General features: G+C 38.5%; 1 protein-coding gene across 1 annotated transcript; it reads left to right on the top strand.

Moving 5' to 3' along the window:
* Positions 1-26,951, top strand: LOC133988104 (LHFPL tetraspan subfamily member 4 protein-like). The gene is made up of 4 exons (XM_062427648.1): positions 1-614; positions 23,089-23,325; positions 25,811-25,827; positions 26,898-26,951. The coding sequence occupies exons 1-4, from the start codon at positions 206-208 to the stop codon at positions 26,949-26,951; spliced, it is 717 nt and encodes a 238-aa protein (XP_062283632.1). The 5' UTR covers positions 1-205.
* The last annotated feature ends 1,044 nt before the right edge of the window (positions 26,952-27,995 follow it).

Genomic DNA, 27,995 nt, shown 5'->3' with positions numbered 1-27,995 from the left:
GCCAAAGCCAGGAGAACATTAGCGCATGAAAAGCTTTGATAAAGAGAACAGATCTGGATATTGAGGGGTGAGGAGCTGTCTGGGAGATTTAAAAAAATAAAAAAAAAGATTTATTATTTTTCTTAAAAGAGGAGGAGGACGGGGGTGGAAAGAGAGATATAAGGAGTTAATTTAAAACAAACAAACAAACAAACAAAAAACAAACATGTTGCCTTCCCAAGAAGCCTCCAAGATCTACCATGACAATTATATGCGCAACTCCCGGGCCATCGGGGTGCTTTGGGCCATCTTTACCATCTGCTTCGCCATCGTCAACGTTGTGGTGTTCATCCAGCCCTACTGGATCGGCGACAGCGTCAACACGCCTCAGGCCGGCTACTTCGGCCTCTTCCACTACTGCGTGGGCACCGGACCGTCGCCCAACCGGGAGCTCACCTGCGTGGGCAGCTTCTCCGACTTCAGCTCCATCCCGTCCGGAGCCTTCAAAGTGGCTTCGGTGTTCGTGCTGCTGTCCATGGTGCTGACCCTCAGCTGCATCGCCTGCATGGCGCTCTTCTTCTTCTGCAACACCTCCACCGTTTACAAGACCTGCGCCTGGATGCAGCTGTTGTGCGGTAGGTGCTCTTACTATTACCTCTTACACACACACACACACACACACACACACACGCACACGTTTAGTCTATCTTTTAACTCACACACAGATGCAACAACCTAAAAAAAAACCTCCATTAAATATTGTGTCTTATTTACACATATTACCAACTTGTTGTCCACAGGCAGCCAGGCTCACACACAGCACAACACTGTTGCTGTATGTAATTATCAAGGCACCTTTATATTACACATCTGCATTACCGCTGTGGATACTAGTTCAGAAGCACCTTCCAAATCCACCAGAATCTACACCTAGAGTCAGTGGAACTAGCCCTCTGATGCCTTTAAAATGCTTGAAACATAATATTTTAAAAAGTGAATGAATGAATCCCCACGTGTATGGTTTAGTAGTGACAGGATCCAGCATTGTTACGGACTTCTGAGGTCAGTAGACTACTGTAGACCTTTACTCACAGGCTCACGTTCCTTTACAGTAGAAACATCATAGTAGAAATAAGGTGAAGTGTGTGTGTGTGTGTGTGTGTGTGTGTGTGTGTGTGTGTGTTTGTGTGTTAGTCCACTGGAGTCAATATGCTTAAGCATAACAGCTATGACTTGTCTTGTAACAGTTAATTAGAAGATTCTCCATCTCTGTAACAACGGGGCTGAGAAAGCAGGAATACATCTGAGTGATTATTCGTGCCGCCGAAACGTACTGCAAGCAACAGCAGACACCCCCCCCCCCCCCGCCCCCACACACACACACACACACACACACACACACCCGTTACCATTGATATTCTGAGGATTCACCGGATTCATCTCTAAAAGAAGGCAGACGGATCACAGCTTTATGCTGATGAAATGCAAATTTCATTCATTCATCCATTTCAGCGGTGTGATGGAGTTATGAATTCATCATCCTGTGGTTCGAGGTTGTATTGTTATTTTGAAGGGTCGATTGGATTAGTTTTTGCAATGGCAGGTGATGTGTTTTCCTCCTGTTCTTACGGTTAGATTGCAGTTTGTTGGGCTGATTGGGATAAATGGTGGTTTCCTAACACATACGGGACAAAGTGAATCGTGCTGCCTTCACAGAATAGCTTAAGTGTTGAGAAGGGGATGTGTAACAATTACATATTCCATCAAAGTAACACTGCAGGTTCAATTTGGAGATGATTGTAATAGGAATATATTTTGTGACAGCACAAACAGGTCTGGCAGCAAGAATATGTTGATTTGAATTTAAGTTAAATATTTAAAAAAAAATAAAAGCATCAAAAATGTAATATATATCGAATTCAGGTTTCAATTGATCATTAGACGTCTATCCTCTATCCTTGGTCTATAAAGAGGTCTTGGTGTAATCTTAAAATGTTAGTTATCATTGTTTATTAGGGCCCAACTGATTTTTTTTGGAGCCAATATTAAGGAGTAAAAAAATATCCGATATTGATATGTCAGTTGATACTTTTATATATAAAGAATATATACATATACATACATTTTTTGCATTGATCACTTAAATGTAGTTATCAAACACTTGTGACAGATATGTAGTGAAGGCATGATATTTTACAGTTTGACAATAAACTTTATATCGAACAACATACTGATACTGATATATCTGTGATAGGCCAATATTGATAATATCAGCTGACAGATATATTGGTCGGGGTCTAATAGTTATCATAGGAAACCAGCAAATTGTCACATTTGAGAAGCTGGAAGTAGTACATTTTTGATTAACAACAATCGATACGTTTCAAACTATTTTCTGTTGATTGAAAATTGATTATTTGACTAATCAACTAATTATTTTAACTTTACTTTTAATTGTTTTTATCTATTTGTTGCCTTTTGGATAAAGAAGCTGACGAGGAACAACTTTCGTTCGGATTTATTGCCACCGCCTCTCAATTTTCTGCTGATTTTCAATGCTGCTAATGGTAGGGTAGGGGGTGGGGTTTTGGGGTGTTGCAACAAAATGCAAGATTGTTGTGTGCGAGAGAAATAACATCTTAATCTACAGTGAACGGATGTCATCTGGCTAAGTGAGTACGGCGACTATGTCAGCTAAAACCAACGTTGCTTTATGAAAAGCAGAACATACAGTATCTCACAGAAGCTGCGAGAAACCATGATCTTCTCCCACACGCACATTTCCAGCGAGCCTCCTGTGTATATCCGACTTCTTTATAAGCTGATCAATGTGATAAATAGGCCAGGCAGAATAGCGTGGGAGTCAGTTTTCTGTACAGAAACAGTCAGCATACTGAATGAGAAGGAAGGAGGGAGAGAGGAAGAGAGAGAAAGACATACAGAGAGAGAGAGAGATCAGCACTTTTTTTTCTCCTTCTGTATTGTTCTTTTCCTCATCCTCATCTGCCCACTCTGTCCTCTGTTCTTCCGAGTGTGTTGAAAGGGTTTTGGTGCTCTACAATCAGCACGAATCAGACAAAATAGCAGAGGTACAGATTTTTGCTCTCTTTATCCAAATCTTCAAGACTTAACCGGAATTGAACCGAGTTCCTCTTACAACCCATCTAGTAAAACATTGATAAAAGGAGTTAAAACATCAGCGGAAAACCTCACAGGTGCAGTGTGGCCTCATCCGCTGTTGAATATGGGCATGTGGACGTGGATGATGCATCTCTGTTGAGGAATGTTGCATTGCTCTAGAAATGCATTGACTCCGCTGGTTCACATCAAGTGCCTTTCAGCCATCAGTACCCCCACGTTCCCACAATCCATCAAAATCTAGCTGATCTGTCGAGGTGCATCTCTGTACAGCGGGGGGCAACTGATAGGGTACTTAAGTTTCCAGCATATCCTCATGTGTTGATTAGACTTTTAGATGGATTCAATGACACAAATTTAGAGCCTGTTTTCCCACGAAAAGAAACACTATAGGTCGTAAATTCAATCGCCAAAAATGGCCTATAGTTACGTTTGAGTGTCAGACGCCATCTAGTGGCCTAATATGAGCCATAAAAGAGACGAAGGTCCGATGATGTCAATATAAGGTGCCTTCCTTCTTAAGCTGCGTTCAGACCAAAAGCGTCTGACGCGAATTGAGCAGCAAGTCTACATAGAAAATGAATGTAAATGGCGCGATCACACGCGATTTTATATCAGGCGGCGCGAATGAAGCGTCTGAAGCGAATGAATGAATGAATCAAGTGTCTGAAGCGGCGCGAATAAAGTTGGAAACTTTGTGGTTTCCAATAAAGTTGGAAACTTCATTCGCACGACATCCAATCAGCGGCGAGTTTCTCCTGACGTCACAAGCGCGAATGAAGCGATGATCCAGAAATGTATATTTATGATCAAGCGGCGCGATAGAAGCGATTCAAGCGATTTTTCCGCGTCAGGCGCCTTTGGTCTGAACGCAGCCTTAGAAGTAGGTGGGCTTGCAGTCAGTTAGTAAGTAGATGGCAAAAAGTGGACTTAGCTGCAAGAGACCACTGTTTGCTTCCCGTTACCAGCCGTGATTGTCTTGTTTTCAACTGCGAGTTGGGACATTTGTTTTAAAACCACAATGTTGGTACTGTTGCTATGATGTCGAAGGCTGCCCAGCTTTAAGGAAGTAGCTACCATGTTTCAAGTGATCTTTTTAAAAAAAATTATTATTATTGAAAATTGACAGATTAACAGGCCATGACAGTTCCACATGAAGGTACAATAGTTCATTATACAATACAAATCAGGAATGAAGACTATTCTCCCCAAGCCAACCCATACAGCCCTCCTATTATTGTACTCAAGTGATCATTTTAACACAAACAATGATCTAACCCTAACCATAACCATGTGCTTTGTGTGTCTAAACCTACTTTATATATTAACATTTCTTTGTTAGTACAATATGTTGGCTTACACCTACACTAAGCATTAACTGCAATACAGCACATAACAATTGTTTATTCTCAAACTCAATTTATACCCATGCTTTGCGACTACATGTCAGAGTTTGTGAAACTTCCTTCCAGTGGATCTGTGTGATGTGTGGTGAAGGTAAGTTAACTAATAAGCTTGGCAGATGGCCTAATGCTGTTCACCACCTTGAAAATGATCGTTTAATCATCCCCTTGCCCTGCTGGGTGTAGCAGCAGGTCCCCTGGCACAGCACAGTGACAGAGTGTACTACAGCAAATACAGAAAGGGCCAATTTGAACTGGTAGTGGCCTAGATTTAGGCCAAATGGACCAAAAGTGGAGCAGTTTGAGCCCTGATTATGATGGTAAGCTTGTGTGTTACTGCAACAGAAAGGTAAAACAGAAAAGTTCACCCTCATTATCTATTCACCCCCCTGTCAGCTGGAACTATAGTAAAGTTTGAATGTTTGCAATATTGCTGATTTGCTTCATGTCAGAATTCTGGTTGTGTGGTTCTTCCACAAATTGCAACAATCACATTAAGAGAATAATTACTGAAGTGAACTAATGGCACTTCTTACTTCAGTAAAGTCTACATAAAAGATTAAACGGTCCCTCAGCCAAAACACAAGGATGCTGGCTTCTTGGCAGAGTACAGTGACACAGTGTGTCTTGGCATCTATACGCTTATAGATGAGCCAGCCCTGGCCTCTCTATATGCTAACTGACCAGATTTGAATAGGGTTAATGCACTTGAAGAGGACTGTAAGTTCCACTCATTACTCTTGGCAATGAAGAGTGTGTATACCAAAAGGCCAAAATGAAGCAATATTGAACTGGATAAAGGTTTACCACTGATTGTAGAGCATACTGGCAGCACTGTGGGACAACAAACAGCAAAACCCAAGCCAAAGGACAATCTGCAAAAAAAAGACAGAAAGAATATGTCAAGTTTTTTATATGCATGCTGCGTTGCATAAACATTCATATATCAAATCCTTTGGTACAAAAGCAGGGGTCCGTATCATGAAATGAGATTAGTGGGTTAGCCAGCTATGTTTGGGCTTGACTCAGGCTTTGTCTTATTTTTAACCAGTAGATAGATCACCATGGCGACCCATGCTACACATCTAACCTAGTCTGAAGTAGCTTAGCATGAGCATGAACATTTAATTCAGTAATAATTATTTACAGTCTTATATATAGTCATTTTCAATCCTTACTGGTGTATTCAAGTCACCTTGCTATGCCTATACCTACAACATGAGTGCTCGGTTGCACTGTAACCAAATATAACAGTTGCTCTTCTGTTAAATTGAAGAAAAGTTGTTGTACTAAACCACACCCGCAGTTACTACCAGTGATCACGTGTGCAGATCAACAAAGACTGAAATGATAAGGATATAACTTTGACCACCTCAGTCTCTCTTGAAATAATATATATAATATAGTACACATATCCTGACATGAACAGTACAATGACGTGAGAAGTAATAAAGAGCAGCCGTGATATCTTTAGCATAGAATTACCTTGATTTCTATAAAGATTGGAAATGATGTTGGAAATAACACTCTTATGTGTACTGTGGGTTAAAAACAGAGCTTTTAACACTTTACCAGACTACCATACCAATCAATGGCAATCAGAGAGCTACATATTAATTAGTGTATGTCTCTTGACAGTTTTAATGCAGATGTTTTATCCACATTTAAACATCTACAGTATATTTTTATTCTGGGGCTAAACTGGTACATCTCTGAATGATTTACAGCTCAAAAAACTCAATATCTTATTGCTCTTCATGCAGCCCCTCCGTTCAGCCACCCTTGTGGGATAATTTCTTGTAGGGATAATTTCTATGCATTCACTTCGTGTTTTAGACCATATTCACCTAGACATCCAACATCATAACAGAAAAAAAACAACTGAAAATAAGCACAAAAAGCATGATTTGTCTTCTGTAAATGTGTTACTCGATCACTACAACTCAGGACGGCATTAAGCGACGTTATGAGTATTAAAACTTTTAGCCACACATTTATTTTCTTTCGGCATTTTTTGCACAGTACATTATGTATGGATTTGGTGGCAAATACAATTAATTCATTAATATTATTATTGCTGATAGTTTGTTCATCATATCACAAAAAAAAGCAAAACAATGGCATTATGGAAAATAAATGGATTATGTTTTAATATTACTTTTATTTTCCATAAATACTCTACTGAGCATGTGCAAAGTCATATTTATTACTTATATAGTAATTATTGGATACTCTAATCCTCTACTTACTTTATTTTTATCACTTATTATGGAATTTTCTTTGGCTATCAGAAGACAAATGAACAGTAAGACATTAAATGGTTATTTGGTAAACGTTAAACAGTAACGACGTCAGCAGCATTAGGCATAAAAGTGGGTTAGGTTAGGGCTATTAGCGAATCAACAGCTACCTGCTAATAGATGACTTTCTTTCCATCTTCCACCAGTTCTGTCACACCCCCATGGGAAAGTGAATAATGGGGTCATTGTACGCTTCGTATCTAGACTAAGCAGCATTTTTCCTCAGACGAAAAGAGCAAGAGGGCTAGATTTCCCAGAAGCACCTGAGGTATGTGAAGACCTTTGCTGCTTGCACCTTTGCATGAATTTAGATTAATTCAGGGGAAAAATGCTCCCGGGAAAAAACTCCGAGAGCTTTAGTTTTAATTCATATTTCTTTTTTTTTCTTTTTTTAAATAGTGAAAAAGGCTTTGAGTACATTCAGGCAAGATTTGAGGGTTTTTTTTTCATTCCTACAGAGACCAAAAGGTCTATTTTGTTTCTTTATGTTTCTCATTCCCTCCCCTCTTCCCTTCCTCATTGTTCTTCCTTTACTTTATCTCTTCTCCTCCATTCATTTTCTTCCTCTACTTCTTTTGTCTCCTTCTATCTCTCTTCAGTTTCTATCCTTTTCGTTGAGGTACGGTAGGAAAGCCCAGTAGCCCACTAGCCGCTGCAGCTTGATGAGTCCCTCTCTCCCTCCTCTCCTCCGTCAGCTCATTCCTCTGTCCCTCCATCTCGTCTGACCCTGTCTGTTGCAATATTAAACAGAACTAAGCAGGACATGGGCCTTGGCACAGGGGAAGAGCCGTCCTGGGAGAAACAACCTGTCAGTCGCAACTTGGGCTAAGTGTGTGTATGTATGTGTATGTATGTGTGTGTGTGTGTGTGTGTGTGTGTGTGTGTGTGTGTGTGTGTGTGTGTGTGTGTGTGTGTGTGTGTGTGTGTGTGTGTGTGTGTGTGTGTGTGTGTGAATTATAGATTGTAAATGAAAAACAATCTGAAACATGGAAAGAGATAGTATGTGCCATTAAAGTTGACAGTTTTTATTATGGAATATTACTTTATGTTGTTTTTATCTGCTTTCCTGTATGTTTTGCCATCTTCTACAGTCGCCCAAAATTTGGTTGCAATCTGCAACCCCACCACTAGATGCCACTAAATCCTACACACTGCTGCTTTAAGAGACTCTAAAAATTATACAACACTGGATGATACCAGCAATGTTAAGAAAGAGCCATATTTGATTTTCTTACGATCAGTGGCTCAAAACAGTTGTCTCCATAAACTAGCTGCACATCTTCATAAGTCAAAGTTTAACAAAATGGTGAAGACTAGTTACCAAAGGTCATTAGGAGCTAACAGTGAGCTGTTCTGAACAATGATAGTAGTAAATGATACATTTCTCAAGAACTGACTCTGCTAAAGATATTTCAATAGAACTGTTTAATGATTAGTTGCTACATATCAGTGTACCTGCATAGTTCATAATAGCCTGTAATTAACTCTGAATAAAATGCCAAATGGCAAATAACATAACCAATACTTACTGCCATAATATGTGAATATTAGTAATTATTTGTGTGTCCCCTTTTTTTACTAGGAATGCATCAATACTCCATGACCATTTTTTTATCCGCTTACCATCGGACAAAGTCTGCTGTGTTTTAACTGGGAACACAATTAGTTCATGAATGACACAAGCTGGAGACAGCAGACTTCTGGGGTGAAACATGTTGTTATCATTCAGAGCATATTTACATTAATATTCACATTCATATGTTATATTAGTGGGCCTCCATAGCAGCTCTTTCTAAAAGAAATGTTTGCAAAAATGTTGGTTAAATTTGCTCAAATATCACTTTTGACACTTTGTTGCAACCTGTCTTCTTGCCTTTGTTAAACTTACATAGTTATCATTTGGATTGTAAGGGAGACAACATAGATAATGCGTGTTTGCACCAACATGCTGTTTTTTACTTAATGTAATTGTCATGGAATGTGAAACCAGTGTTTCACCTCATTCATTATGGTCTGGCAACACCAAACAGCCATTTGGTAGGGTTTACTTTATATGCAATGGGCATGTGGGAAAGTTAGTTTGTGGCAATTGGATGAGCCTTAGTCAACTGGATCTGCAAAATATTGGCAGGCCTGCCTCTGACTCCCTTGAGACAGAATTAAATGGTTGTATATTCAACACTGTCACCAGGCAAAAATGCCGATATTGGGCACAATATGGCATTCAATGACAATGTTTATGTTTGTCCAATGCCAACTTTAAAAAAATGTTTGCACTTGGCTAGGGTCATGGAAAGTAGTTACAGTTCATAAAAAGGCAAATGTTAATTGTAGGTCTGTGGCAGGATGTAAAATCCTCCATCCTGCATGAAACGTTAATGTGCTACATGCTCACTCACAACATTAACCTTCACACATTTACTTTTTACCTAATTTTGTCATGAAAGCCACATTTCCTGCATTTAAACTGACATAAATTGCAAAGTGTGGATATGGAACATAATTTCTACTAGGGATACTGGGCTTCTTCCATTCATAAATATTAGATTTATCCCAGAAATTATTGGTTTGCATACATGGACAACCAAGCGCTCCTGCTTCAATTCGTCTAAACTAAAAGGTATAAACTGCCATTGCTTTCTAAAAATGATCCAACAACATAATTAGTCACTGCCTTTCTGATTACCAAAATTATTAAAAAAAATATTCATATGACCATTTTCTGGTTTTCCACCTCTTTGGGTAAGGTTTGGCAACTAAAACACCTTGGTTAATGCTACGGAAAGATTATGTGTGGTTAAAAGAAGAAAAAAAAAAACAATGTCGTTTGGTAGAGGACAAAATGCAATAAACTGCATGAAAGTCACATGCTTTGTGGTCCCAAACATCCACACCAACCATCTCCCTATGAGGTTTTGCGGTGCTAATAACGTCACCCTACATCGCTCCAGATGGACAGCAGTCATAATTTGCACAGCCACAAGAGGTCCTCATCTGGAAAAATTTTAAGTGTTTGAATGAAACATGAACATGTAAAGTGTCTTTCCCTCATTGTGCCATCGTGTCCATTTTTGCTATTGCCAGCAGCATGAAGTACACATATAGTATATATAAGTATATATATCTTAATGCACTGAAAGGAAGCAATGGAGCAGCAGAAAGAGTGTGTAATAGTGTGTGAAAGAGAAAGGGATAAGAGTGAGTGAAACACAGCGAGTGAATGAGTTTGTGTGAGCATGTGCTCCTGTGTGTGTGTTTGTGTGTGTGTGTGTGTTGAGCGTATGGGTCTGCATGGCCACACACTCGTCTGTTCACGTGAGCATGTAAGACAGCGGGTAAATGTGTATATGATGGTGTGAGAGTTGAATTATTAATGAGAGTGTTTTCTTTCTCTTCTCTGGAGCCAGTGTAGTGTACGTGTGTGTGTGTGGGTGCGTGCATTTTTTTTTTTTTTGCTGCACTTGTAAATGTGTAAAGACATGCATTTGTTTGTGGGTCTGTGTAAACCCTCCTATGTGTTTGGGGCACCAGTGCATGTATGTAAATAAATGCGCCCACGTGCATGTGTTTCCAGCAGGAGCTAAATAGATGCTGCAGTGGTCGAGTTAAATATAGAACTACAGAGAGAGAGAGAAAGAAAGAGAGAGAGGGGGGGGGGGGGGAAGAGTTTCCCGGGGGATATCCCTGCCCCCCTCTCTCTATCTCTCTCTCTCCCTGAGGTTTCTGTCCGGCTTTTCCCAACCAAACGTACATGTTTTAATTATCAGGCGCTTAATAAATAATTCCAAAGACACCGGGGTGTTTCTAAAAATACCCTGACAGCTGAATAATGGATTCCTTTGACCCTTCTCAGCATTGTCACTCAGTGTGTATGTGTAGGAGAGAGAGAGAGAGGAAGAAAGAGAGAGAAAGACCCTAAAGCTTGTTGATAAGACATAAAATAAGGGGAAAATGGAAAGTATCTCTGTTATACATCATCCATGAATGCTTTGTGTATTTTTGCTCTTCATTAAAATGTCATCATTACAAAATAACACATTTTATACTCACACCTCAAAAAGGGTTTATTGTTCATTCTCTTTGGTTGCATCACTCTTTATATTAGACTTTAAAGAGAAAAGAGATCTACATTTTTCTGAAGATGATCAGCTTAGGGTATTATCATGATCATGTTATCAAGAGTGTTTTCATGCATACAGTAATTTAACATACAGCTAATTAGACCAGATGTCACTTGAATACATTATTCTAGCAAAATAATATCAATAACCTATGTGTTATATCAGTAATAAAGTGAAATGGCAATTTACATTTTATTTGTTCAGTATTTTTCTGATGTTCTTGGAGTGCTGTGCAGTGACCGAGCATGCCAGCATTTGTTGTGTTGTTCCAGGACTCATCCACCAGACAGCTGGATGTTGATGGACAGGTTGCTTCCGTGGGGATTGAACCTTTACCGTCAGTATGGTCAGCAATTGTCAGTTTGTGATTGACTTGTCCAGGTTTTCTAACAATATAACTAGAAATTGTTGGAACTACTCTCCACTAAAAAAATAGTCCCTGTAAAAACTGTTACCAGTTAATTATCCAGGGTAAAGACTTGCCCAAACTATTTGTTTTGCTGCTTTCAAAAAATGTAACAAATATTTTCTATTGAGGCTTTTAGACTTCGGTATGTACCATGTCTGCACTGATACATACTGCTTCCAGTAAATAGCCACAGCCAAGGTCGGATACAAACAAAGGCTTCTCCCACCTATTCTTCTCTACTTTATTACCAAATAAACTGCCGGCAATCAAAATCAAAGCATTATGACATTCATTAATATGACAAACTAAAGTACTGTGGGCTGCATAACTCCCATCGACACTCAAAACCAACTTCATACCCCATTTCTAGAATACTAGCTGAATAAACTTTTTTCTCAACATAGATCATGTAGATGCAGTTTAATTACTAGTTTGACTGTCCTAGATATTTAATATATTCAGTAGATATATCTTTTTACAATCCTATTCACAACCCTACTTTGCAAACCAGACCTACAACTGTTGTGGTGATTTGCATCAAGCTGCATGGCAAAGAGTTTAATGGGATGGTAAACACATTTGTACTATCAGATTTTACCAATATTTTACCTATTCTTTTTCACGTTTGTTTAAAAAAAAAAAAAAAAAAGGAAATAGTGACCAAAATAAGTCACCTTCATAGATGATTAAGAATTAATAAAGATAAACCTGTACGCACGGACAACTATTTAAACAATCCTGGAGATTTTTTGTATTTTTATGATTCTTGGTTTTGGGATTTTATGTCAGCATGACTAGGTCCCTTCAATCTGAATCTTTTTTTCATAGCCAATGCAAGCATAAAAACAATGTGCCTTGGTGTTTGCTCCCAAAAAAGTGCAACACAGAAGAATAAAACATTGTTAATATAGAATTAAGCATTAATTGAAAGAGACTATAGTCAGTGCAGTAAAACCATCACAGAAATAAAAGAAATCCTGGCCAAAGTTTAGGATTACTGTACATATTACATTAAAGCTATAAACTTTAACATGACCTTCTAAATCGCTGTATAGTGTTCAGGAAAACAAAATGCATTATAAAAGCAACAAAGACTGTCCACAGCATGTATTTTTCCAGTGATAAATAGTGGGGAAAACAACACTAAAATACAGTGTGCAAAGGTTCTCCCCTGGTTCACTGAGATACTCTTCCTCTAGTTATGAATTGGATGGACTGCCAGAGGGGAACGCTCACTGATCCCTCAGTATATCTCACAACTGCTGCACGTAGCCCAATGAAAGACGATGCTTGGACTTGTGCGATGACACATTATATGGTTATGTGCAAGCCTCTGTGCGCCTGCCAATCCTCTTTTCAGATACGGGACCGGTGCCAGCAACTTCCTCCTCAGCGGGTGAATGACACAGGGATGAGCAAGGAAAAGATAAAGGAAGAGGGGAAAGAAAGAGGGACGGTAGCAGAACGGGAGGCCGGGGTTTAAAGTCCGCAGAGAAATTAGTTTGGTGAATGTATGCAAGGTTAATCATTTGAACTCTAAAGTGTTAATAGTGTACGTGTAAACTTGTGAATAAAAACAAAGTCGGGAATTGGAGAGAGTGGAGCTCAGCTCACATTCCCCAAATGTAATTAAAGTGGAAATAGACAACTTTTTTGCTACAACTTATCATTATGAAGTAAATGTTAATTACTGACAATGGCTGGAGAATAATGATACCATTGGAGTTCAGAATGGTTCCCCATAAGACTTGCATTCCCTATGCAATTCGACCTACCACCAGGTACGAGGATAGCATTTTTGTTTTCCCCCGTAACTATCGGTAGCTATATCTCATAATATGTGTTAGCTGACCATGCTCTTTCTCTTGCCTTATTGATATATGATGAATGTGAAACATTGAACAGGTAAATCTATTACTTAACACACTAATTGCATCTGCATTTATACTACCTGAATACACCTGTCTTTTGATGTCTAGAAAGCTTTCTTCTTCTTAGCTAACGTAATATTAACGTAAGGTGACCAGATTTCTGAAATGAAAATCGGGGACATTTACAATGCGGCGGTGAAAAATCATTAAATATTATCATTATGAAATAAAAAATGGGGACAAGTACTTTTCATGTATTTTAACCAGCTTTTATTACACAAAAGGACCTGGTTAATAAATCAAAATATCAGCACCCACAAATATCATGTATCAGTAGCGCACAGCAGTGTCAAAAACACAAATATAGAATGATACATGAGAAAAAACATCTCTCTTCCAAAGTTAAGTGTCATGTGCAAAGACAGCTGCCAGACCAGTAGCTAGTAAATATCATCAAGATGTAATTAATAATAATTACCAAGTCAAAACATATAAAAAGATGTAAGTGGATCACATAATGTGTGCCACTGGAAACTGTGGGCCTGGCCCAAATAGTACAAAAAAGTCACAACAAGAAAATACATCTCTAGTAAGAAGGCAGTACACAAAAGGTTGCAATCAAACAAAGAACAAATGGGTGACATCACCAACCATCCATCCACTGAGGAAGACAACAATATCTTAGTCTTGTTAGCTTGAGTTAGGATGGATTTTTTGGTCAAAAGTTTCTACTCACAACTGAATACTGAACTGATATTTATGACACAAAAGGTGGCAATCAAAAAAATGGGTGACATTACCGTGATCCCCTCATTCATCCACCTCCGCCTCATGAGCCTGGGTAGAATAAGAGCAGAGGACATCATGAGAAAAACTGTAAGAACAGAGCCAATAGTAATAGTGCATAATGCAGTCACAAGAATTTTTATCTGCTTTCATGTCTGCAATATTGACTAAATGAATTAACAAACGTACACTTTTTATCCTAATGTTCTCTTCGTTACCACACCCCACATACATTGATGCCAGCCCTTGCTGTAGTTAGGCTACTTGTTTGAATGAAAAAATAGCATTACTCAAACTGTCTTCAAGGACCAACACTCTGACGAAAATGGGAGGTGATAGCAGCGCAAACAATAATACAATTTTAAAAAAGGGGGTTAAAAATTGTGCGTTTCCACTTTAATTAATAACATATATATATTCAGAAATGAAGCACAGAGAGAATTCAGTATACAGTAGGATGAAAGAGTATAACAACAGAATGAATGAGATGGGGGAAACGATGGAGAGCTGCCTGCCAAATGGGCCAGTGAACCCTGGCGGCTGCAATATCTCGTAAAGTGCCCCCTCAGCAATACACACACACACACACACACACACACACACACACACACACACACACACACACACACACGGCAGGCTTGTTCCCAACTCCAATAAAAGCTCTGTATATTAGTGAGGGAGCCGTCCATTAGAGGGATGGAGGACACCAGGCCAAGGTCTAGACAAAGGAGCAGAGGGAAGGGCAGACCTCAGACAGTTTTATTACATTATAGAGCTGGACATGGTGATCTCTTAATGCAATCATGTTCACACCTTTTCACTCTGCTGATCTGTGTTGGACTTCAGACAGCAGGAGCTTATTTCCACAAGGCAACCTATGGTTTGAGCACTTTATAAGAGTTTACAATTAAGTTAAAAAAATAAAGGCTTTAAACATCCAGGAAGACTTCTATATTTGAAGATGGTAATATGAGTTTTTTCAAAAAGGTCAAATGTTTAAACAAATCAATACATACAGATACAATGTAAAATTACATAATTACAGTAAAATTACATTATCAGGCAACGCCCTGGTAAAACTAACCTAGCCAGGATTTAAAAGTAATACTGTTTTAAAATATTTTCTACTTCTCACAAATTAAAAGAATAAAATGCACCATTGCTCAGTTCAGTACACTCAAGTTTGCCACTACAGCCTTACTTGGTCTGGTGTGACCAGTGGCTTATAGTGGCTAATATTAGCAGACTTTAAATAGACAATGCTGTATATGACTACGTCAGTAACTAAGTCAGTTTGCTGACTTTGACTCTTATCTACTCTGCTACTGCTGTGTTTTAGCATTCAGCATCAATAATGATGACGATGATGATAATAATAACAATGATAATAATAATAACAACAACAATAATAATAATAAAATAAAGGATGATTATTATTATTATTATCATTATTATTATAATAGCTATTATTATGATGATGATTATTATCATTACCAATGTTAATTTAATTAAAAATGTAATTATTCATACACAACGCCAACTCAATGTGCTTTACATAAAAAAAAAATAAAACAGTAAGAATTGGAAATAAAAAACATAAAAACATGCAATTTGAGAAATAAAAATAAAACCCAATACAAACATTGAAGTAGTGGGTGGGTAATGGTCAGAAATTCACCGGGAGCGGGAAGAAGTGTGATTAAAAAATAGTCTTGTGCAGAATTCTACTTCAGATAACCTTTTAAATGGATTTTTTACAAAAGGACACTTTTAAAAACAGCAAATGTGATTTAAAAAGAAATTACTATCAAATATAGGCACATATATAATGTAGTTATGAAGATCACAAGAAAATGAATAAAAATGGTTGCAGAGATGAAGTGTACAGACAATGGCAAATATGGAGTGATTCTGGACACAGCGTATGTCTCTAGGTTCCAAAAATTACATCATTTTAACTTTAAATAATGTCAGTTTGTGTGCTGCTGGACACTCAGCATTAGGATGATTTTGATTTTCCTTGATTGGAGATTCATTCATATCAATTGTATGTAGATGCATCAATCTGAATGTTAGAGGAAGCAATGTGTATCTACATGTGTGTGTGTGTGTGTGTGTGTATTGGAAATGCATGTACTGTATTATAACTCAGAGCATACGCCACAGTGTTGGATGGAGTCATGGCTGTGTCCACAGTCAAGCTGCTCAGGAGGACAACTGTGGTGTCTGAAGCTGCTCCCATCAAAAATACTTCACACATGCTTATACATAGCACATTGATGGTATTTTTAGAGCTCTTATATAATCATTCGTGGCTGTTTGTCTAGAATGAAAAAAGGATCCGTGTGGACATGTACATAAGAAAGTCTGACAAAATTGTTATGTAATACGTCTATAAATATCTTTAAGGCACTATAAATAAATTGGCGCACAGTATATTTAACTAGTTGGATCACGAAAGTGTCTTGGCAAAACATTTCCAACTGTTTTCATTATTCTGATCTACTTTGATGCTTTGTTTCTAACAGCTGACAGGATGCGAGTGCTCCGATGAAAAGAAACGACAGGAAGTGATGAAGTGAGATGAAAAATGATACAGACATAATGGAGTGTAGCAGCAGTAGCCATCCAGCTCTCCTTCCCTTTCCTCATACGGCTCGTTTTTCCCCTTTCATTCTTCAGCTCTGTTGCTCCCACCCGTCTTCCCCTCTCTCTGTTCGATACCTCTGCTTGCCGCCTTTGAAGTTCCTCCCCTCCAAGTTCAGAATACAGTGTCTTGAGAGAGTAGAGGAGAGGAAGGAAAAGGGGGGAAAACCCCAACAACTTCAAAGGGCTTTTCTTGGGTTGTAGGAAGGTGTGGGTTATTTTTAGACTGGTGGTGCCCACTTAAACACTCGAGTTGTAAATGGAGGAGAAGGGCAGGTAGAGGAGAGGGCATAGGTAGTTTAAGTCACAAGTGAACTTTTGTTGCTCGGTGCTGTAGAAAGTGTTTTTCTCCCTTATACTATGTATCCTTTTTGGAATTAATGTATCATTGAAAAATTGGATAACTCTATAAAAATGTCCATGACTTTATCTCAGAAATATAACTGTAGAGCTCGAATTAACTCACAAGGTGGAAATTATAGTTCTAGATACACCTAAATGTCTCTGCAAATATACACCAAGAGGGGTGTTATGGATAATCATAGGGCTTGTATAGGCTAGAGGTGCTGACTAGAGGCGTTCGTTAGCATATGTTCTAATGCATCTTCAACACAAATTTAGGGCTTGGTATCATTTAAAAAATTACAATACCAGTACCAAGATACCGATACCAATTGAGTACTTCATTCGATACCCATCATGTGAATAGAAGCATTAAATTACGTAAAATGCCAACACTCCTCCAAAACTAAATTATTTGTTTTTAAACAAATGCATTTTGAAAGTCTTCAAATTATTAATATTTATTAAATTGAAGAACTCTTGCGTTGATTGGCTATGAGCAAGTCCATGCAAATACTCTATATTTTCTAGCTTTGGGTGAAAAACAATTGATTGCAGGTATCGTTTGATGGGAGACATTTTCTACTATTTGGTACTCGATACCTTTAAGTATTGGCCGAAAGTAAACCCAATGGGTGGCAGCTATTAAATTGGTAAACAGTGCTTGTATTAGGGGTGTGCGATATACAATATCGTCTAATTGTTGTTTTCAGGATGTGCGAGGTGACGTTATCGAGTATGTCCTTCACTTTGCCAAAAACAATCAAAAACAGACGTCCTTGCATTCATTGCTGCTCGTCTAAAACAACTCATCTACAAGCTACGAAAGCAACGCATTACATCGTTGATAGTTTGCTATTTATTCATTGTATTAAGATGTGCTATATTGGGATAGGTATTGTTGTCAGGATATGAAGTGACCTGGAAATAAGGCTTTGGTCATATTGCCCAGCCCTATCTTGCATACCCCTAGTGTTATACTGAACCGAACTTAAAAATGTAGTGTGTACAATTTGGTGGCATCTAGTGGTTAAGTTGCAGACTGCAACCAACTAAATATCCCTCCCCTCACCCTCTCCTTCTAAGCTTGTAGAAGAACCTATGGTGTCTGCAGGAATAACGCAAAAGGCACTCTCTAGGACCAGTGTTTGGTTTGTCCATTCTGGGCTACTGTACAAACAAAATGGCAGGTTTCATGGAGTAAGACCCGCTCCCTAAGTAGATATAAAGGGCTCATTGTGTGTAACCCACCCTTACCCTAACCGTAACCCTGACCCTCTTATTTTCAGGTGATTATACACTATTTAAAACATACTTATTAATTTTATACACTGAGTCTTCCAAGTCAGTTTGACTAGATTCTACACACTGCACCTTTAACAGTTTAAACTCTCTACTGACCCGAATTTACAACTGAACAGACAGAATCAAAGCTGAATGTCTGGGAAGTATGAATGCTGATGTGTTTGCTTACTGCCCAGCATACTTAAGTGCATGCATCGCTTAGCATAGAAAAAAGTGAAGAAACTGCCCAGTCACTGACAACAAATCTTTAAACTGAGCTGTACAAAATGATTTGAATCAATACAATTATTCTAAATGTCCACCTCTAAAGATGACGCACAAATGGCCAGACAAAATGTAACACAAGTTTAACTTACTTATAATTATTATAATATCTACATAGTAACATTTATTTTACATCGATAAAACAGTATTTTGATTCAGAAAGCCTGGTTACCCCATGTGTTTTGGGCTGTTGAAGCAAATTGGTGACTCCACATTTGCTTCACCAGATATATTGTACTGTTTTTTTGGAACAAGAGTTAATAAAAAAAAGTATTTTAAAAAGGGAAATGATGGTTAATGAGCTGCTCTGAGGCTGAAGTATTTTGCCCATCTGGATTCTTCAAGTAGCTCAGCATACACATTTCCAAAAAAAGCCCACACTCAATAACTTTGAATGGTTTTCATGTAAGACAGGGATACATTCATCAAAAATGTTACCTGATGCTCATTACCCAGTTAATGATTTTATCATCTCTCATCTATGTTAATATCTTGTATGGAGGTCATAAAAGAAGCTAATAATGTGATGATTTCCCATGATGATTACTTCCATAGCTCTTCTATTCTCTCATTACTTACTGTATTATCGTCATTAGATCCTTTCTCATTACACTTTCTCATTACGCCTGCAATCATGTTGTCAGAGGAGCAGTCACATTTTTGTACATCTCAGCTTGAAATACGACTCCTCATATTCACCCCATGTTCTGCCTTGCACAGAGAGGTGGTGACTAATCTCATATCCTCCCTCATCTGTTGCCATGAGTTCACCACCCACCATTTACTTGTGATGGATGGCGAGTCGGTGAAACAGAGGGTCTTCAGAGGGAATCGCTAATGTGACAAGGTTCAGCCATATGACTAATGGAGTTCACTTTAATACACTCAGATCCAACACCTTCAGACCCTAAAAGCACAACATTCCTCTTGTTGAAATTCATTTATGTGTAAAGGGCTCGTTTTTTTCTGATAAAGGGCACAAACATAAGCAAAATCTACAGGCACAAACACGTATGGTCATCATTAGTACTTTTTTTTTTAATGCAAATTTTGGTGATTTCACCCCCAGCAGGTGAAAAGGGGAAGAGAGACCATAAGAAAATGAATCAGTGAATCACCCCAAAATATGCTTTCAATGTTAGCTGATACAGATGTGTATCACTTCTGCAGCTGCAGGTGTACTGCACTATACCAGCACATCTGGTTGTGCCATTTGTTAATAGTGTAATTATTTAAATTCCTGCTTCTGCTCCACCTCTGCATATTTGAAAAGTCTCATTCATATCTTTAAAGTCCAATAAACATAATTGAGCCCATTCAAAATATTTAAAAAAATTCTTATTCACCAGTGGGGGAAAACAAATAAATAAACCTTGCATATATGACTTAAAAACAATAAAAATTGGGGTTTGGAAATGTGCTAGTTTATATTTAGGAAAATGTAGTTACAACAAAATCCTGGTTTCTTGTTGGAAGGTTAAAATTAAGAAGGTATCCACACTATATCAAATGTGGGCAAAGTAAGGTGGACTGTGTGCTCTTTTGACGTCAAGTTCCACAGCCATGCTTTGTGAGGCACAGCTGTGCTTTTAGTGAAGTCAATTTTTATCTCTATGGTCAAATATCACAGATCACAAAATCCTCTATGCTTAGACACTCGATTTGAATGAAGAAAAAGTCCCCCAAAAATACACAGAATAGATTAAAAAAAACAAAATTACAGAATGGACAAAATGGATGACAAAATTATAGATAAACTAATAGCATACATGACGAATATAATTGGAACGCTTTGAGCCATGACCTAGCTAACACCTAGGTAAATGCTAACATCAGCATGCTAACATGCTCCCAAACTTCTTATAGTATCTTAGTTTAGCATTTAAGCAAAACTAAGCTTTACTAGCTGGGTAACTAAGTAACTAAACTAGCTTTTCTTACAGTTAGGCAGCCAGGCTAATTTGTCATTAGATGTGCAGGTATTTGGTCACAAACCAAGGTACTTTCCTTCTGTGTTTTTTTTTTTTTTTTAAATTTGTGTTGTTACAAATGTCAATGGGACAGAACCTGGATGCCCCAGTTTAACTTTGGCTCTTTATCTTCTGTTTAACATTTCAGCCAGCTATTGTGTTCAAATGCCACCCAACATCCATCAATGTAAATGCACAAATGGCATGCACAACACTTTAAATATTCACAATTGCACACCAATTGAGTTCCAGACATGAAATCTTTTGAGCATGTATTGGACTGAAGCGTAATAATCACAGACTCAGCCAAATCTGTCTGACTTTTCATGTGTATCACAAGTGATGTTGCCCTTGGAAAAGACATGTCTTGTCTGGAATAAAGATTCAGTGTGACGCCTGCCATGTATGTTCCCCATTTCCCAGTGGAGGCCCACTGCTTTACTTACAGCCCCTCAGGCACAGGCTGACTGCTATTTAAACAGTGCTGGTGAGCAAGGGATATGGCATAATCAGCTCCCCAGTGATGCTCACTTTGATGAATGAGCAGAGGTGTAAAGTATAGATTACCGTTTTTGTTGTAGTGTCGAAATTGCATGTATGGATTTCCCTTGAGGGCTTAGTAGTCTGTGTGTACGTGCCTGTGTGTATGATGTATGTAACACCTGCTTTTGTTTGTGGATGTGAGAGCATGTGTTTCCACACGTTTAAATGTTGTCTCCAGGTGAATAATGTATACAGGGCATGTGTGCATGTATTCAATCTTTCTTCCGTCTCTACAATTGGAAAGATGCTGGCATTCAATGACTCTGCTCACATCAGCAGTGTTTAAAGCTGCAGTAGGCAACATTTTCAGGTAAAACTACAACATTGCGATCAGCATTACTCACAAAGTGTGTCTGCAAACAAGTAAATCTGCCCATCCCTGCTAAGTGAGACTTGATAGAGCCACATTATTTACCCAAATTCGATTTGAGTGTCGAGTACGGACACTTCTCTGCACACAGGAAGTGACTGATGGACAGTAAGCAGTGAAATACAAACCTGGACTCATCAAGATTGTTTAATTTGTCCCCTGCCTGACTTGTTTTCTCATTTTCCATTCCTTCTCCATAATCATATTCTAATTGATGAACATGAGAATACAGTGTGCTGTGTGCCGACGTCACCTCACGACCGCTATCTGTTGACTCAAGATGAAATTAGCCTATCAATACTGTTTGGAACTAGCTAAAAATGTCAGTAAGCCTGGTGATCAGATATATTTTGTGTAAGTCTTTTGGCATGATATCTTGTTTATCTTAGACCTTGATGCTTCTGATTGCCCTAACCATGAGTACAATGACATCCTTCCCACCAGTGTTGTTATCAGTTGAGATTGAAACTGCGGTAATTTTTGCGTTTAACTTGAATTACTTAAGAAAAATATTAAAGAATTTAAAATTCAGGAGTTCCTTTTTCTGTAAATCGATTTACAACAACTTTGGGTAGAGGTGGGTGAAACACGTCATGATTTTTCATAATCATCATTGTTTTGAACGTAGCTGGTTAGCTAGCCATGTGGCTAAGGAGGTTGACCGGGTCGTCCACTAATCACCTCGGGCAAGATACCTGAACTGCTCCTGTTGGTCAGGTCATGGCCCAAGAGGTAGCTTTCTGCCTTCAGTGTATGAATGGAAGAATGTGCATCAAATAGTAAAGCGACTGGATGCCATTTAACTCTATCCACTGAGCTCTGATTGGACCTGAACTGTTTCTCTAAATGGCTGAAACAGTCATCAGTCGGTACCAGATGTCTATGAACCGCTCGGAGATGTGGGTAGTGATTATTATTATGTAATGATTAAATAATTAAGGAAAAATGACACTCAATATGATGACATCAAATCATCAACATGATTTAGTATCCCAGTTTTTCATCTGTTTGTTTTCTTACTTTTAAAGCCTATTAGGGGAAAGAACTGCTTGCAGACTGTAATCACATACTTAGTGAGACCAGTCACCTTTATTTATGTCCTGTTTAGGTCTTTATGGATGCTTTATACTGACAAAATTGCTAAATGTAACTTTCTGGATCCACTCTTATTGTTCACTGGTGTAGGAAAGATACCAATCCCTCAAATAAGAGTACTATACGTACTCTACAACATCTCACTTATAGGCACAAAAAAAAAACTGCGCTATCACCATCAAAGGGCATGAAGAAAAAGCTGGAATCACTATGAGATCTGAAGTCTCTCTGCGCTGTTTGGCGTCCTTTGGTATAAAACAGACTGACCAACACTGCAAACATTCACTTGCTCTGTGTAGATTACTGGTGTCATTTTGACTTTTGTGCATTTGCTGCAATCTGAGGCCATCAAAAAGTCCTCTTCCTTGTTACCTCGCTCTATCTTAGTCTTCTCTATTTCCTCACCCTTACTTCTTACATCATACTTCATCTCCCTTGCTCTCTATCGTCTTGCCTTTCTTGCCCTATCCTATCTTTACATCCCACATATTCATCTCCCAAATTCCAATACTTACTGTAACAGTCTTTATCCTCTGTGTCCTGCAGGAGTGTGCCTGGTGCTGGGTTGCATGATCTTTCCTGACGGATGGGATGCCGAGGTGATCCGGGACATGTGCGGGGAGCAGGCGGGGAAATACTCTCTGGGTGACTGCTCTGTACGCTGGGCCTACATGCTGGCCATCATGGGCATCCTGGACGCCCTCATCCTCTCCTTCTTGGCCTTTGTCCTGGGCAACCGGCAGACAGATTTCTATCTTGACGACTTGCAGACAGACAACAAAGGTAAGTAAACGATTACTGAAATACAATGCTTTAAAAGTATGACATTATTATTTACCCTTTAGTTTTAATCGCTTACCCATTATCCATTCATTTTTTCAAATCAGCTCTGATGTTTATGTTTGGTCTGCCATTGATACTTTGTTTTATCAATTTCTGTTCATTGAAGGATAGGTTCACAAATGTTCAAGTCTGTTTTAAACAGTACCTGTGTCCATATGATCCCTTGTTAATACTCATATGATGCAAGTTATCAGGGACAAAATCCAAAGTCCTCAATCTGTGCAAGTGATTCTTAGGCTCATTTGAGGTTTCAGCAGCCTCAGTCAGTCAAATCAAGTTATATCTTCTTCTTATTTTCAAGCTATACCTGTCAAGCTTGGCTTCTGTTTTGCATGGGACACATAGTTTACAATAACTGGCAGATTTATCACTCAAAATTATTACAAATCTCTGAACCAATGGTTATTTGATTTCACACAGTAGTACACAAAAAAAGGATTCTCATTTCTTTTGAGTTGATTTTGTTTGGCTGAACCTTGAACTGCTTTCATCCAGTGAATAAAGTAAGAATGACATAAAAGGAAAATAAAGAAGAGAAAGATGTAATAACTAAAAGCTTTCAATGGAGGGTTCTTTGTGTTTACCTCCCTGATCCAATGGCGGGGTATAGGCAGGTGAAGGGAAGTTCACGATACCGGAAATACGTCGGTACCAAGCAAACCAATCACAGCCCTTGCGATCTGCGTTGCCTCGACGCATAGTTAAATTTCTGGGGAGGTGCACGTCAGGCGATGGCGTAGGGGTCCGCGTGGACGCAGAGAGCTCTGCGTAGGTATGCCGTAGCTACGCTGTCGTTCTGACGCAGAAGCCTAAATCAGCCTTAAATCAGCCTTTAGTCAGGCAGTCAATCTTCCTTTTTTTTCAGTGGGGCCATTAACACTATTAAAAATGACTACACTCCAACCTGACCTCAGTAACTCCAGCCAAATTGATCTCAGTGCTGTATTCAAGAGTGGGAGAGAGTCCCCCAGAGTGTTTCTGACAGTTTTCATGATGTTGCATCAGGACAGTTGGATAACATTGTTTTAGCTGTATGAAAAAGGAGAAGAGGAGGAAAGGAATGGCAGAAGAAGGCGGCGAAGGGGCAAGAGTAAAAGATACAATCCAAAACAATAAAAAGTCTCCTTACATAAGGATTATGTGTTCGACTCTATAAACCCAATGTGCAACAAAACAGAAGGAAACAGAGCGAGGGAGAAGGAGAGGCGGAAAAGAAAGAGAGATCTATGACATAAGACATAGTAGTCCGAGAGATATACAGACAGATAGAGAGCAAGATAGAGTAAAGGAGAGAGGAGGAGTGAGAGGAAGAGACTGAGAGATAAAGAGAGAACAGTGACATAAGATGTCTCAGTTCTCCGACGGTCTATCTCCGTGATGGTTTCCATGGTAACTGGAGATATTCCAGGGTGTGGGTGTGTCTTTCTTTTCTTATCTGATTAACCTCACTGACAGTCTCAGTGATTTTACACATTTAATGCATCTAATGCTTCATCAGCTGTGTGAAGTTCCTTTTTTTTGGTTCCCACTTTCATAGAGATCAATGTCCCTTTAGTGTCTTTATATCTACAGACCATGAGAGCATTTGTTGTCCATAGACGTGAAAAAGGTGAAATAGTAAACTTCCTGTGAGGAAAGACTGTATCAGCATTAAGCCAACAATAAGACAGATATGAATATAAAGTTAAATATTTACGGCGCTACAACATTTTAAGTAGAAATACGTACCATATTTCCTCAAATAAAGTAACCTGGATGTAACTACAGTTCTATGAGTACATGTGTAGCCCCTTAGTCGACCATCAGAGAGAGAGGAGGGGGTGGAGGAGACTATATCTTTTAAATAGGGGGATAACAGTGCATATTTTAATAATAATGACGATAGCTAAACTACATGAGCATGGGTAACCAGAGTGACTTGGTTAAGGCAGCATGCTACCTGCATGGTACAGCTAAGTGGTGCACTGCCAAAATGTTCTGGGTGGAACTCAAGTGCTAGAATTCTGCATTTTAGAGTAAGGAAATTACACTTAATTACTTACTTACTTATATCAAAAACTTAACGTAGCAAATGGAAGCAATAAAACAAGGAAGCCTGACTAAAATATGAGCATATATACTAATCAAACAAAAGGAATTAGAAATAAAGGCCTCTCTCTAATATAAGCCTGCCTTTAATAAAGGCCTGGTATCCTCTGCAGTTGAGGTAAATAAAGGGCCTGGCCACTATTTGAGATAATACAGTGAATCAAAACAAAAAGTATGGAAAAGGTGGACATAGGGAGCAAATGAATGTATTTTTTTCATCAGTAAACAATGACCAAAATGCTTAACTCACACTTACATAATCATATCAATGTTTTGCACAAATATGCACTTTTTCTCTGTATATGCCAACGCTTTTGTTCTTTTCTTGTCCTTGCAGATTTTGCTGTGTCAAGGGTAAGTTGTCTTTTGCTTCAGATATTTTGTGTGCATTGTGTTTGACGAATACATTACGAGTGCCCGTGCAGCCACATTAGCTGACGGTGCTGGCGGACGTCCCTGTTCGCCACTGGTATTCATCAACTATACCACAGACCATGAACAACTTATTATATGGTGGTTTATTGCTGATCCTGTACTATACAAGAGTACTTTAGCAGTTTAGATTTGCACTCCCGTAAAGTTGGGGGGTACAGATTATAGAAAAGTTGTCACCTTAACGTGACTTGAAGTGTCTGGTATGGGACAAGCTCCTAAAATAGGATCCTCTTTTTCCATTTTTCTCAACAAAGATCACTTTTTCTGTCCAATTATTAGTCAAAACTTACAATTTATATGTATAAAAATGTTATATGTATATACTGTATACCGGTGTGTTATTGACTGATGGATGAAAAATGCAGCAGATCTCAGCTAACATGTCAATTATAGGATTAGAACACTCACATGAGTAACTACAATCGTAATTTGGCATGGCATGAGTTTTCCATCCAACAGAATGGCAAAGTTAAAAAGACTTGTTTACCCCAATGACAAGTTGAAGATGTGTTGTCATCTATCGTACTGTGCCTGTTTCATCTTGTTCTATTACTGGCTGAAATATTGAAAGTTGATCCACAGGAGGATACAACAAAAAAAAAAGCATTTGTACACAAAGTTACAGTAAACAATGGCAGTTGTCTCTAATGTCAGGGACACATATGGTACAAGAGAGCACTTTGACTAATAAAAATGTACAAATCACCTTTCAACTTTTAAAGAACTACGCAAATTTGTCGATTATATGCATACAAGCGTCCCTTAAACTTCACATGTCTGACAGTGAAACAAATTTGTAGTTACTTAATAAATTACCCTGATGACATCACTTGGGTTATTTTGTCAAACTTGATAAAACCCAAGAGAAGACATATTCAAACTGTTTTTACCAAATTCGTAGCACTCCCCATGACTTTTAAATTGATATTAATTTGTAACATTTGTGGAATTCTTCTTACTTATAAACCTTTAAATCGTTTTTTTCCCAGATTGAGGTTCGGGACAGAAGAGAGCCACGGTATGGAGTGCAGCGTCTTCACTGAGGATAACTTCTATTCTCTTCTATTCTCTTCTTTCGTCCATATGTCTCTTTCCCTCTCTTCTCCTCTCTTCTCCTCTCTACTCTCCAATGATCAGGATATCATCCAATCACAATGCAGACACCGAGTGTATAGGATTCTGTAAGATGTAAAAAGAAAAAACAAATCAAACACACTGGGATAAACTATATTTTGAAAAAAAAAATTATACAAGGTTGTACAGTGCATTTAACACTCGACTTTCTCAACAAATACCTTTATGATGAAAAAAAAAAGAGATTGACTGTATTTAAAGTCTTGATTTCTGTGAGAAATTCAATCCTTAAGATGAAGAACCATGATGTCCATCCATGATTTTTCGACGATTTCTTTAAAATCTTGCTATTTGATGACTTTGAGTTTGTGTGTTGTATACATTCATAGCTTGAGAAAGAGGCGGCCGTTTGCTTTCAAGATTATTGATACTCCTCGTGCAGTGACAGAGTCAAGACTCGCAATACAGCAGCAAATACGTTATTGAACATTCAAAAAACAACAACACTTCAACAGGGACTCGTATGGCTCTTCATCTAAGCACTTTCAAATGTGAGGAATTTTAAAGGAGTACCCCATTGCAGCTTTACAGAACCTAAACATCTCTGGGAGATTCTCTACTGTACATACTGAACAATGTAAATAACATTACTGCTGACAAAAACAGCCGACAACAAAACCTCATCCTATTCTAATGCATTCGAGTATAGTATTTCTATCCTTTGGTTTCAGTGTTCCTCGTGCCGGAAGAGCATCGGAGTATGTGCAAATCCATTGTGTTTATAAGACTCCTCGCTCCTGATTTGGTGGGATTAGAAAGACGGGGGTAAAATGGATATCTCAGCTGGATATTCCACAGTTAAGCAGAGCATCGTGAATCAAAGTGATTGTGTACGATCACGATTTTTTTTGACACACGAAAAGAAAACACTTCCCCCTACACCAACATGGCCTAAAAACAAGCCCGTTATTGTAGTATTTTACCCCACAGTACACTGTAAAAAGTTTAATTTC

This window comes from Scomber scombrus, chromosome 10 (genome assembly GCF_963691925.1).
Source record: "Scomber scombrus chromosome 10, fScoSco1.1, whole genome shotgun sequence".
Classification (NCBI taxonomy): domain Eukaryota; kingdom Metazoa; phylum Chordata; class Actinopteri; order Scombriformes; family Scombridae; genus Scomber; species Scomber scombrus.
Note: the sequence above shows the minus strand (reverse complement) of the source record. Positions and strands in the feature narration are given on the sequence as shown.